Here is a 14,644-nt window from a genome sequence, read left to right as displayed (position 1 = left end):
GTGAATATAGTGCTTGACTAGTTGATTTGGTAAGGAATGTGTGTTAGTTCCTGGTATGTCAATGAATTTGAGTATTGGTTTGCAACTTTGAGAAATGTTTGTATGACTCAATATTATGCACATTGAGGAGGACAAAGGCGTTTGTTCTTTTAGGTGACCTTCAAATGATTTTAGAACATTTGTTCCCTTCTTGCTACCCATGTTGTTGCCTCGACTTTTTGTTGTTTGTTAGCCACATTACAAACCGATTTTCCCCATTGGTTACTAGTCCCAAGCTTGGCTTGGCTTGGGGGAGCTATTAGTGAGTGAGGTGAGGGAGTTTTGTGGTGTGCTTATTATTTGCACAATTTGGGTGGATATGATGAGTTGTTTTTGTTCTTGATTGTGTTTCATTTTTGATGATCTTGAAAGTTAAATTTTCTTGGAAAAATAAAGTGTGATGATATGAAAAAAAAAAAAAAAAGTTCAAAGGAAAAAAATAGAAAAAAAAAAAGAGCAAAAAGAGAAAAATTGTTATATGTTCTAAATGGAGGTTGATCAAAAGAAAGGAAAAAAAAAGTAAAAGTTGAGTTTCAATGGAAAATAAAGTTTGTTTTCACTCAAGTTTTACATTGTTATATTTTTATGAGTGATTAATTGTATGTGTTGGGAATTATTGTTTTGAATGGAGTTATATTTGGTGAATTTTTGGTGGAGTTGAGTATGTTGGAGTTGGTTGGTCATTACTTGTTTTTGACCTTGGGTTTTATTAGGATTTGGCTCCCTTAAGCATGGCTTTACTCTCACATTTTTCCAAATTTATCCTACCTTTTACCCTAGCCTTACATTACAAGCTATAAAGACCTTCCGACCTTTGTGCATAGAGTTGTGTGAATGTGAAATTAGTTGTTTATCAATGCGAAAAATGACTTGACATATTCCGAGTCGACTATTAGGTTGAGTGTATGTTTTCTTAAACACACGAGAGTGTGAGTTGGGAGGGCATTGTTCACATAAAGGGGTTGGGATGGAGAGCGATCGAGTACATCTTTTACTCGCCACATAAATGAGACTTGAGTGTGTGAGCACTAGTCTTGAATTCTATATGCTCTTGTGGTTTGCTCTATTTGACAATTGTTAGGGAGGATGAGTAATTGGATGGATGAGATTGGTTGATGTTGATGCATGCTTGTTAGATTTGCCTTGAATTGGTTGCTCTTGATTTTGATTATTTAGGGTGAGGCATGTTTTATATATTCATTGATGAGCTCTTTGCTTAGGGACAAACAAAGGTTTGGCTTGGGGGAGTTTGATATGTCTATTTTATATAGTGTTTTATCCCCATCTCTTGGTCATAATTGGTAGTGTTTTTGTCTCTTTAGAGTCACTTTTATTACTATTTGGTGTTTTCTAGTGTTTTCGTAGTTTTGGTTGAGTTTTGTAGGGAATTGCACTTTGGAGCATTTTCCCGGGATTTTATGAAGCAACTACGAGCATTGGAGGAGCATGACCACCTTTCGTAACCCAAGGCCAATAGAGTCATCGAACCGGTGATTAAGAGCTCGACGCATGGGATACCGAGGCATTTGGACCAAATATTAAAGCCCTAAAGAGGAAATCTGAATTGGGCCGAAGAATCGGAGCCCAATGGAAATCCAATCCCACGCCCAAGAGCCTTACCCGATCAGGCTGCCCTTGCCCTAAGGCGTGCCCGAATCAGGCGAGGCGGAAGAAGAAAAGAAGCTTCGCTCGAGCTCAAGCCCGGTCGAGCGCGAGAGATGCTCTACGAAAGAAAAAGGCGCGCCTGTAGGGAATATTTCAAGCATTACCCCTAGATTGAACCCCACTGTGATCATACACTAAAGTACGGTGGCATCCAAAGGGAAAGAAGATAGAGCAAAAGAATCGCCAACAAGTTTTAGGAACTTGTAAACCGTTCACAGGGTGAAGGTTACACCCCTTAACGATCCAAGAGATCGTCAAATCCAATAGGTCTGGAACCATGACTAGTAGTTCGGGGATGAAGGTACAAATCCAACCTAAAAGAGATTGAACCTTCCCTAATAATAAGCCTCTACTTTATTCTGATCGTATTCATGTGCACTTTCTGACTAATATGCAATCAATAGGATTACCCTAAACCTGTTTATCTATGTTGGTTGAATATTAATGCACAAACAAAACTATTATTGGCGATCACTTGAATTATAATCAAATTAACCCTAAACAAGATTATTAATTATCTTATTAAGGGTGATTACAAGTACCAATTCCCTTTAAACATGCATAAAAGGTGCGATCAAGCAATAACAATAATAATCAAGCAACATAATAAATGATCACAATAATAATCATAATCATAATAATAATCATTATCATTATCATAATCATAATCATGTTCATGTTAAAAGCATAATAATAGCAAGATCCTAGGAATGATACTTTTAAGGTTAATAACAAACCCTAGCATGTCACTAAACATCAAAGATCATATATTTAGCCCTAACATGATACTATTAGGAAAGACAATAAAATGCATCATAGAAATCATAATTGACATTATATTCTTTACCCTAAACATGATACTAGGAACTTATTGTTGTCAACCTAAACACGATCTCTATATCATAATATCAATAAAACAATTAAAGCACTTACTTGGATGCCTCGTATCTCTTTCTAATTGCAAAATACACACGTTAGTAACTTCAAGGAAAATATAAAACAAACAATTAAATTAAATAATTGAAATAAATATTACGGACCAAACCCTCAGAAATATCAAACCTTTCACGTCTAGGGTAAAGGCAACTTCGAACTTGGCTAGGTGTTTCTAGATCTTGTGAATGCGGAATTTTGTATGCAAAAGGGTTGGTTTAGAAAGAGAGAGCGAGAGAGTAATCAAGAATTTCTTGATGAGAGTTGGTGATTGAAAAAGGGGAGATATGACCTCTATTTATAGAGAAAAAAGAGGGTCGAAAAATAAGAAGAGAATCCGAATTCGAATAGAAATAAAACTCGATGGACATCAGTTTTTGCAATTTTGTTTTTATCATATCTTTTGATCAAGAAGTCCAAATAAGTTGTATAATATGTCGTTGGAAAGCTATTGAAGTCTAATTTCCAACCCAATTAGAATCAGATTAAAATAGTTTGTAGATAAAAAAAAATATGTCCAATATAGTGGGACGGTGTCAGTTTTGGATAGAGTTTTGTATCTCATTCATATCTTTTTCGTTATAGCTCGGATTTAATATTATAATATATCATTGGAAAGATAATTTCAAGATATATCCAACCATATAAGATTTGGATAAATATTATGAAGCACAAAAATAAAATCTGACTGACTTTGAACATCTTTAAATTCGAATAGAATTAGGATTTAAGAAAAAAGAAAGTTTTAAAAAAGGAAAGTTTTTATTTAACTAAAATTCTTTAATCTTACCTTTTCAAAAAGGATAATTAAGATCTTTTAGAAACTTATAGAAGCTTCTAATTAATCCTAATTAGTTTAGGAATAGGATTAAACCTTTGGACCCTCCACATGATCATTGGGCCGTAGGTAAGATCCGGTTCGAGCCCAGTTTAGTATTTTGGCCATAACATCCTCATTATTCATCGAAATTGGGCTTATAATATATCGTTGGAAAGGTATTTTCAAGCCCCATCCAACTACACCATTATTGGATATATATCATGGACCAAACTAAACTGAAATGCACGTTTTTCAAAAATAGGGTAAGAAAATAAACATTTTCAAAAACAGAAAGAAAATATATTTTAATTAAAACATCCTCATCATTAGACTTTTCACACTTTTGCTTTGTTCGGTAATCAAATGACATGAAAGGTATTTATCACTGGGTTTGGTTTTGGGGAGATACAAATAGGTGTCTACAGTGGTCGGGCGCTGCCTCGCCTGACCAGGCGCGTGTTTATGGAAGAAGATTAGGCGTTGTTTTAGTTCGTTCAAGTTTAGGAATTTCTAGTTTAATATAAATACGTTTTTATTAAGCAAGTTTAGGACCTCTTCTCATAGCTTTCTCTCTTTACTTAGCTTTTAGATTAGAATTCTCTCATTGTTTTTCTCTCTCTACAACTCTACAACTTTGTTCTTTATTCAGTCCATTATTTCCGTTAACTTTGGTAACGATTTCTTCTTTGTTATTTTCAGTAATTAATTTCTTTATTTCATCATGCCTTGTTTTTTTTTTTTTTTTTTTTTTTTTTTTTTTTTTTTTTGGTCATTCATCATGCCTTGTTTAATTGCTTTGATTAGTTTAGATTTAATTATGTGTGAGTAGTTTTCTTTCTAGGGTTTATGGGGATCCATAAATAATATGAAGGGGCCACGGTAATTTATTGTGGTTGATTGTCAATGCTTGATTAATTTCTTATTGATTGATTTAATGCTATGCAATTAGATTAGGCCTGGTTTAATTGTATGAGTTTTGGAATATTGATTTGAGATTCGAGAGATGAGAATTGATGTTTAGGCTTAGTTTCAATAGGCGGACTAATTTATAAATGTTTAAGTCGAGATTCGAGAGATGAGATTTAATACCAGTAAATTAACTCTGTGATTGTAATAAGTAGCGAAAACCCTTTATGATCTGATTAATTGATGCATTCATGATTGATTATTGTGTTTTACCCTGGAATATTATTTATTGGTGAACATATTCCCTAGGCTTTTATTAATTGATTTCTCCTTGCTTTTATCACCCTTAGTTTAATTTCATTATATCTATAATTTAGTTACGTTATAATTTAGATTATTTTAATTAATTAGGAATAGGAAGACTTGTTTCCTAGTGGTTCGACCCTTCTTCCCTATCTGCATAGTTAGAGGAATTTAGGAATTATTTTTTATTAGGTGATACGACTATATCCTGTCAGTGTTCATCGTGCTCATCAAATTGCTCGAGAACTTGCTGCTCATTTAATTTGCTTTAGTAATAATATGTAGTCTGTTTTATCCTTTGTCAAAAAAATGGCAATTGTGGCATTACCAGTCAGTAAATAACAACAAAGTGGAAACGGTAGGCAAAACTATTTCTTCAGTAAAAATTTGTCGACAATAAAACACTCGGTAATTTTTATTTACCTATGAAATCTTTACTAGTTGTCTTATTGACCGATAATAATTGGTAAATTAATGAGTTTTCAGGCTTTACCGATGGATTTTTGTGATCAGTAAAATATTGTTTTTCTTGTTTGGCAATTAAATTATTTAAACAATTAATTCCTATAACAATCAATCATAATTAAATGTTCTAAAAAGTTTAAAAATCAATCATAATTAAATACTCGTACTTGGTAGTAGCTGATCAAACAAAGAAATTCAAGTAAACCAATCAATGACTCATTATAAAATGCCAATATGTTTATAGCAAAACTACCTATAATGCAATCAGTTACGATTACTCTTGCGCCTTTAGACTTTCCTCCATAGGCGAGTGCCTTTCCCGCACCTCCAGCTCCAACGACAACCATGACTTTATCGACCAATGGTGATTCCAGCGCTGAGATTCCATCACTTATGCCTAAGACATACAAATTTCAAATAATACAATATAATTCATGATATTGCAACTAAAAAGATACACCCTCCGCGTTCTAATAAGTGATACAATTTGATCCACACATAGTTTTAGGCAATTTAATTCACTTAAATAAAATAAGAGGTAAGTAAGGTTGTTGGAGTACTAAAAAATTGTAAAAGAAAGATAGAGATGTTTTAATAGTTTATTGAAAAGTAATAATAAATATGAGAGAAACAAAGATAGTGATGTTAATAGTTTATTGAAAAGTAATGAATATGAGCTAAAGAAACAAATATACTACCTTTGTTAACATTTATTTGCAACTCCACCCAAAACTGATCCTGAATCGGATTAGCCCAAAAGGGTGGACCGGGTGGAACACCAAAAAACAAAAACATATATACTTCGCAGTATTTGTTTAATTAACAAACAAACCTCGTAATCCTTCTTCAATAGCTGCAATGGCTCCCATGCAATCAATGTTATAGCCTATTAGTTTCCCATCAGATGGTCTTCTAATCATGCAACTTATGGCACCAATTTCCTACAAAATTAATTATGTATATAAGTTTATAGTATAATGTGATATAAATTGACAAGGGTTTTTGGAACACGGAATTGAGGAATTTGATATGATGAATTCTAAAGTGCTAATGAAAGAGTAAGAGAATTATATGCACCTTTGCAATTGGATCCACCTCGTCACAACATTTAAGTCCCGCGATCTTGTGAGGAATTGTGAAACTGCACACGAATGTCATGTGCTTTAATATACTAAGAATGAGTTCTATTTTCTTAACTAGCTAGTAATTAGACAACTAAAGATACACTTATAATTATGATTGTTATAATACATCGCAATAGTACTAACTTAGGGTTTGTTCGACAAAAGTATTTGTAGTTGTTGGCTACTGGCTTTTGAGAAGTTGTTAGCTAAAGAGGTAGATGTGAGCTGTCAATAGTCTAAAAGCTAACAGCTACCTCAAAAGCTACCGTCGAAAAGACCCTTAATAGTCCAATATATGTACCTGTATCCAACGAAGTCAGGAGATGAATATGTCTCTATAAAGTTAGAAACACTATCCACCAACAAAGGCAAATAAACGCCATTGAAACCAACATACTTGAATGCTGCGTTGTATAGATGAGGACTCTTGCTGTGAGATATAGGATTTCCTAACACACCAAGAACTTTGGTATCAGCCCCTATTTGCCTGAAATTGTACAAGTCCAAGAGATCTTTTATAGTGGATTGTCCTAGGCCTGGAACTGATTCTCTACACTCAAGGGTTGCATATGTAAGGAATCCTCCAAATTTCGCGCTAAGTATCCTTGACATTAGTCTTTTCTCACCCATAACAACTCCGATCATTGGAACCTGAGAATGTAACACAAGCATTTAGCTAATCAATAAGGGCTAGTTCGTTATCACTTTTTTTTTTTTTTTTTTTTTTGTTTCCAGATTTCACCACAAAAAGTATTTTTCATTACTTAATCGTCAATTTTCAAAATTAACATATTATTATTGTGGGAATAAATTACTTATCTTTAGTTCATGATTCTATTTAAATTATATTATTTTCGAATTTATAAAATCAAGAACTGAAAACTAACAATAATGTCAAACGAGCCTTAACTTTTAATTTCCACCTGATTTTGATTTGGTCATTTGTAATAGTTAATTGAAAATTATTACAATTTATACTAAATATAACATGTGTATTACCCGTTGAAAAATGATTTTAAGAGCATCAACACTCGTGGTATAATTTTATACCACGGTGCAAATATTCATTCAAATAAAAGTTGCAAATTTTTACTACCTTGGTGGCATAAAACTACACCATCAAATGGTATATATCATCCCATGGTAAAATTTTGCTTCGTTCCACGTGAAACATGAACCAACCAGGTCACGCCATGTGGCCTGGTTATCATACATCTTTTATTTATTTTTTTTTTCAATTGCATTTTAAGAAAAATTATAAAGTCAAAAATTATGAAAAAATTACCATTGTTCATAATTTTTCAAGACATACACATAGACACCCATATTGATATAATTTTATATATTTTTGAAATCCACTTTTTTCTACCTAAATTGCTTATTTATTTAATTAACTTTATAAATAGTAATTAGTTATTTTCAATATAAAACAAAATATAATTATAATTTAATTAAGTGTATAATTCATACATATAGGAGAGAGAAAGTGTGTTGGTAAACTTTTTTTTTATACCATGGGTGGGGTGATTTTTGGAGAAAGTATATTGTATTGTGGTATACATGATGATGGTGTAATGCAATTTGTTTTCATACGTGAAAGATAACACGACGTTTGAATTGTTGCACGAACCAAAGAATAAGTAAGCAATTGCATAATACGTGCATTGTCTGTAATATCTACAGCAGTAGTTGCAATTTTTACTATATCAGCTCCAACAGCTTGTATACTTGCCAAAAGTCCTCCTAATTCGTCGAGTGACGGGGTGTTTACGAAGTTATGAGAAGAAACTATGATGGTGGTCTTAGTAAGCTCCTTTTCATCATCGTCAATGGACTTGAAAAACTCATCTGCAACCTACAAGAGCCAAATGACTAAACCTCAATATCTTGTTTAGCCAATGTATATGTCCTAATTTCTCATACATTGTATATGTCCACGTATTCAACAATTGGAAACGATTTAATTTTTTTTTTAAAATCATGTGCATTAACACAAGTACATCCTGCTACCATAGTACGGAGTATATAATGAGAGTTAGTAAAGGCGAAAAAGTACCTTAAACTCAACATCGATGTAATCAGCTCCTAGTTCCATTGCTATATGCAATGCACTTTGGCGCATACCTTCATCACCATCGTACTGACCTCCTTCCCATGTTGGTCTAGAAACCAATTCAATTAAACAACTATAATCATTTTTTTTTTAATTTTTAATTTGGTGTTTAGAGAGCCAATAGCGGAGGTGATGATCGATCACATAATCTTCGTTCTGAAATCGAGAAGAAAACTCTAACCACTTGATCTATCCTTCACTCTCAAACAACTATAATCATACGTGTGTATTATTCCCTCTTATTTTATTTGTTATCCCATTTTCCAATTACAAAGCTTTAAAAAGTCATTTTCATTTAATACTCCGTATTTTTTTCCTTCAAAAAAAAAAAAAAACTCCGTATTTCTTTTTAGGAAAAATTGATAGGAATAATCCCAACTTTGCTTGATTCACTCAAAATAATCCCAACTTTGGATTATTTTTTAATAATCTGAACTTTGGATTATTTTTTAATAATCCGAACTTTAATGTGAATTTTCTTCTAATAGTCCCAACTGGTTTTTTGACTTGTAATAGTAAATTAATTGACACATGTTAGAGTGTAATTGGCCAAAAAGATAAATAAATTAAATTAAAAACAATAAAAAAAATAATTAATTAAAAAATCCCACCACCGCACAACCACCGTCCTTGCCCCCACCCATGGTCCCCCGCCCAACTCTCCCGCTTTGGTACCTACTTCCCCATTGCTTTCAGATCCACAATTCTCCTCGTCGGCGCTTTCCCTTCCCTTACCCCTAAACCACCATAGCACAAACCCCTACTCAAAACTCAAATAGCCATTGATGATTTTGGTGAAGTTCTAGAAGATAAGTTTCAAGGGTATGGTTCTGATTTAGAGGAGGAAGATTGTTATTGGGCTTCTGAATATTGATGGTTAATGGGCTTCTTAATGTTGATGGTAATGGTGATGATATTGAGTATGATTTCGAGTTCGTTGATGATGATTTAGTGGGGATTTCGTGGGAGGAAAAGGGGATTTCGTGGTGGGTTGTGGTGGTTAAGTGGCGACGCAGACGATAGGGGAGGGAAGCGCCGGCGAGGGTAATCGGTGGGTCTTGGCTCGACGGGGGTGGGGGCGGACCGGCGGAGGGCTGGGCGGGGGCAGGGAGGTTTGCTGGTGGTGGTGGGTTTTTTTTTTCATTATTTATAAATAATTTTTATATTTACTTTTTTTTTTAAAGAAGAAAAAAAAATTTATAAATAATTTTTATATTTACTTAGTTAAGTGTAGTTTTTTTGTTAAAGACTTGATATCCAAACATAAAGACTTGTCAATATGCTACTGCAGCAGTTAAGTGTAGTTTAGTAACTAATAATTTATTTTAAGTGTTAATTAGTATTTCCTAAAAAAAAAAAGTGTTAATTAGTATTTTTGACCAATCATGTGGTGACATGTGTAAGTTAATTTTTTGTTAAAAAAAATTACCCATTCAACCGGTTATAGGTCACCTGGGACCATTAGAAGAAAATTCACATTAAAGTTTGGATTATTTAAAAATAATCAAAAGTTTGAATTATTTTGGGCGAATCGAACAAAGTTGGGATTACTCTTGTCAATTTATTTAAAAAAATCTTGATTAATTTTCCTCCATTTATCTGGGGAAGGTGCCAAAATTTATAATTTTTTTTTTCTATTTTTACTTTTAAACAATTTGTACTATAAGTACAATTTTTAATCATCATTATTCTCTCATCCAGCCGCTAGTCCACCAATTTTTTGTCTCTTTTAAAAAACTGGGACTATTTAACGTAAAATTAGAATCTTTAATTAAGTCAATGGTTGCTCCCTTCGTAAGATCTACTCTGTAATTTTATACACTATGTACCTTATTTTTTGCCCCATTTGACTGTGTACGGTATTTAAAACGCGCATTAAAACGTCTATGTTTTTATTTTCACACACATAAAAATTATAAAAACGTGATATAAATAAAATATACTATGAGACGATAACGGTAATTTATCTTTTATACATTAACGGTAATTTAAGGTCAAATTATTTTGACCCCAAAAATGACAATAGGGCACAAATAAAGAGATGGAGGGAGTATGAATCAACAAATAAGATCGAAGCCTCGAAGGGATATTTACTCATATATACACAATTAATTAACATCCAATCAATCTTCGCTAACAATTAGACTTGACTTTTTTTGGCCGGAAAATCAAAAAGTCAACGACGAAAAATGGTCAAAGGACCCTCCTCACAAATAAAACATAAAGACCTTTTGTGTCACTTTTTTTTTTAATAAAAGTGCTTTTGTCACAATAAGGCCTACTCACTTAAAAGTACCTTCTTTACAAATTTTCCATGTAATTATTATAATTTTTTTTTTTAGAGAGCCATAAAAATGGGTGATGAGCCAGGATCTCTTGGAATCAGGATGAAATCAAAGCTCTAACCAATTAAGCTATCCCTCACTCTCAAAGAGTATGTAGTTAACTAATTATGGATATTAAATTCAATGTAGTTGTTCTAATTTGTAAATTGTCAATTATATTTATCAAGTTTTAATTTAATTTTTTGGACAATTGTAAGTAGTTCATAGTGAAAAAGAGATGTCAGTATAAAAGAGGCAGAAAAAAAAACAACTACTTTAATCAACTTAATTAAGTACCTGAAAGTAACTATAGTGGGTAAACAAGTATGTTTTAGTAAAGCTTCAAGATCATGATGTAGATTGAAGTTGTTCAAACAATCTAACCGAAGTTCAACCAAGTCGACTCCTTGCTTCTTGGCTTCCCTTACTTGAACCAGCATTTCATCAACTGTTTTAGCCAAAATCGACGTACAAATCAACGTCGAGTTTCTCCTTACATTTTCTCCTACACCAACTTCCAAGGGAGTTTCCTAGAAAAACATATATACAAACAATGAATGTGTAAGTAAGTCTACTAAAATGGTGAAAAAAGAGCTAGAATACAACAATGTGTGTGTACACGCGCATGCTCTTAGCGAGGAGATACCAAGTTCCAGTAGCCGGAAGTAAGAATCATTGTAGTGCAAAAATGGAGGAGGATAGACAAAGAAGAGATGAGTTGATTAGAGGTTTGTTTAATGTGTACCAATTAATAACTTGGCAAAATTACTTAATTAATATAGTACTCCCTCTATCCATAATGTAGTGGAGAAAGTATTGCCCACTACCAGGTAGGGACTAGGAAAGTCCATACCACCGTTGAAAAAAAAATTTTCGCTAAGTGTTGGAAAAAAGTTATTTCCTATTTTAATACTGTTATTTTATGTTCTAGCCTGTGATTTGGTATCAGAGCCATAACGGTTAAAAGCTAAATTAAGTTATAAATAATTAAGTAAAACTGGAGAATACTAGGCCCTCTACAGAGTGTAAGAAACCTGATTTTAAGCATTATTATCATATTCCTGAAAATACTAATAATTTTGGCCCAGTCCTTAATTATATAGTAGATCAAATTGGCGAATTAAGATCAGAAGTTGATAACATACATGCTCGTTGTATTAATATCGAAAATAAGATATCAATAACCACAACCGATATTAATAAAAAAAGTAAGCGATCTAAACGAACAGGTTAAACAGGTTCAACTTGCTTTAACAAACGAAGTTAGGCATCAACTTGGAAAAGAAGTATCACCTAATAAAGATAAAATCGTCCCATATAAATATAAATATCCTTTTCAAAACCTAGATAAAAATAAAAAGTTTATTGTAACACTCCCTAAAAGACCAACTAGTAACCAAGAAAAGAATAGAGAAACTAAACATGAGCCCACATCTTCAGGATAAAACACTAAATGAATTACAGGGCCTATTCGACAAAGAAGAAGACCCTAATAAGCTTAACGAAATCATGAATTTAATTTCTAAAAAGGGGATTGCTTCTGATAATGAAATAGAGGAAAATAATTATGCTACTTTAGAGGAAGATTTATATCAACAAATGGGAATAGTGAAGTTAAATGATCTTGACTTTCTACCCATAGAAGTTGTTCAACGAAAGATCGAAAACAAACTAGGAAAAAGAGTAATGGATAATAATGATGTTGGAGAAGAAATTATTAATGTAAACAATGTTATCCAAAGACCTAGGTACCAAGGAGAAGGAAGTTGCACACGACCAAGATACATACCAGGGAAGACTACCCGGTTTAGTGTCAAGGTTATGCCTACTCATATACCTAAACAAGAAGAAGTGACTCTTGAACCCATTAGTCAAACTGGTTATAAACTTAAATTAAACGGTGTAAGAGATAGACAAGATGTTTTAGATCAATGGAAGAAGAGTATGAGTAGTGTACTTAATTTAAATACTGAATGGACTTCAGACAATTTCTTAAACTATATTGAACATAGTCTCTACGGCTGTGTAGAAGATTGGTACGATGGAATAGATGAAGAAGTAAAGACTGCATTAAGAGCTAGTGAATCACCTACAAGAATGTTTAGGCAGTTATGTCAATATATTGAGTTAGAGTTCATTGGTCCTAGAACCGATCCTAATGAGAAACGAATGGAATATCAAAGAAAGTTAAGTAATTTATCCATCTGTAATATGAAATATGTTGATGATTATATTATGGAATTTGAAACATATTATTATAAAATTGGTGAAAATGAAACAAATCTTGGAATGTTCTACGACAAATTACCCAGTCCTCTTAATGAAGAGATTAGTGAAAAATATCAAGAATGGAGAGAGAAATTTTTAGCTAGGGATGCCCTAGGTAATCGAATTGCTTTCCTTAGAAAGTGGATTGAAAAGAAGTGTAGAGAGGTTGCAGGAACTCAACAAATGAAGAGACAATTTCTCACTTGTTGGGATTTCCCAAATAACTATGGACGCGAAAGAAAAAACTATAATAAAAGAAAGAGTTATAAGAAAAATAAATTTGACCGATCCAGAGGAGAAACCTATAAGAAGAAGTATTATAAACATAAATATAGAAAGCCAAGTAGGTTTTTTAGAAAGGCAACATATTGTCCTGAGAAAAAGAAAACATGCAAGTGTTGGTCTTGTGGAGAATTAGGACATTATGCTAATGAATGTAAGAAAACTAATCATAAACTAATGGAAGCCTTAGGAAGTTGGGATTACATAGAAATACCAGAAGACGAGGCTTTAGAATTGGCTTTAAATAACAATAAAGGAATAGTAGAGATCGTAGAAGAGGAAAATGAGTATAATGAAGAACCTGAAGTTAATGATGAGTTTGAAGATGAAAATTATGAAGAAATAAATAACATGATGGAAGGGGAAGAATTAGAAAATTCAGAATCAGATGACAATGAGGAAGATAAAAGCAAAATGAAAATAGGTCAACTAAAAAGAGCTGAGTATTCATTTGAAGATAATGACCTAGATCAAGTAAACAAAGAAAGCTGGAATTTTCCCCAAATTACTAAAGATAAAATATTTAAAACTTCTTTCTTTAAAACTAGAACTAAATATGTATGTGAAGAAATGGAAGGAAGTATAGTAATCGAATATTGTGAACAAAAAGCAACCGAAATTAATATCATAAATTGGAAAAGTATTAAAAAACATAAAGAAAAGGGAAATTATAGCTATATTTGTATTGGTGCAGTACAAGTATACATAACTCCTTTGCAAGATTTTGGCAAGGATGTTAAATGCTTGAGTTTTATTTGTGATATTAGACATACAGAATTTTATGATCAAATAATTAGTGGTATCACATGTAACTTAAGTCAAGGAACGGTAAGCTATATATGTGAACCTAGATATTATGTGAGCTTAGAGGATTCCTTTGCGTCAAAGTTCTTAGCTATCAAGCTATTAAAAGAAGGAGTGAAAATGCATAAAGGAACACGACCCATACAATTAAGATGGAAGGTGGTTTATAAGTTGGTAAACACTATAGACTCATCTTTTAAGAAACAAATAGTCGATGCTCAAAAATATGAGCAAGGAGGAGGTCCTAAGAAGAAAATTACACCTATAAAGGTAAATCCTAATGAAATTGAAATTGAAAAAACTTGGGAAGAATTCTTTATGAACCCTGCAGTTAGTAATAAATCAAGTAAGATGTTAATTGATGAATCAGGACTACTTCATATTGGAATGAATACAAAGCCTAAATTACAGAGAACTCTGAGTTTTAGAACACCAAGTCTAAGTAGACAAAATTCAACAATAATAAAAATGAAAAAACAAGGTGATGAAAAGCTAGAAGAGGATGAAGAAGAAATATTAGTTCTACTAAAGAAAATAAATGAAAAATATGAAAGCAAAAAAGCCTTAAAACAACCGGCAAGGCATAGCATTGATATGG

The 14,644-nt window shown here is 32.6% G+C and overlaps 1 protein-coding gene across 1 annotated transcript; it reads right to left on the bottom strand.

Moving 5' to 3' along the window:
* Positions 1–5,274: 5,274 nt before the first annotated feature.
* On the bottom strand, positions 5,275–11,368 carry LOC145627697 (bifunctional 3-dehydroquinate dehydratase/shikimate dehydrogenase, chloroplastic-like). Its single transcript, XM_081680050.1, has 8 exons — positions 11,339–11,368; positions 10,990–11,222; positions 8,312–8,417; positions 7,886–8,110; positions 6,557–6,906; positions 6,209–6,272; positions 5,964–6,072; positions 5,275–5,528 (listed from the first exon to the last, which is right to left on the bottom strand). Exons 1-8 carry the CDS (start codon positions 11,366–11,368, stop codon positions 5,275–5,277), a joined length of 1,371 nt encoding a protein of 456 aa, XP_081536176.1.
* Between the last annotated feature and the right edge of the window lie 3,276 nt (positions 11,369–14,644).

The sequence above is a fragment of the Chenopodium album genome, chromosome 4 (genome assembly GCF_948465745.1).
Source record: "Chenopodium album chromosome 4, dcCheAlbu1.1, whole genome shotgun sequence".
Lineage (NCBI taxonomy): Eukaryota > Viridiplantae > Streptophyta > Magnoliopsida > Caryophyllales > Amaranthaceae > Chenopodium > Chenopodium album.
The sequence above is the reverse complement of the archived record's forward strand: the minus strand, read 5'-3'. Positions and strand labels throughout refer to the sequence as shown.

What these genes read in the sequence shown, in the direction of transcription:
- LOC145627697 (XM_081680050.1), bottom strand. Translation starts at nt 11,368, where the DNA reads ATGATTCTTACTTCCGGCTACTGGAACTTG. An exon ending in CTTCCGGCTACTGGAACTTG is followed by an intron (nt 11,223 to 11,338) that starts GTATCTCCTCGC and finishes ATGTTTTTCTAG; the next exon opens with GAAACTCCCTTGGAAGTTGG. An exon ending in ACATCGATGTTGAGTTTAAG is followed by an intron (nt 8,111 to 8,311) that starts GTACTTTTTCGC and finishes TGGCTCTTGTAG; the next exon opens with GTTGCAGATGAGTTTTTCAA.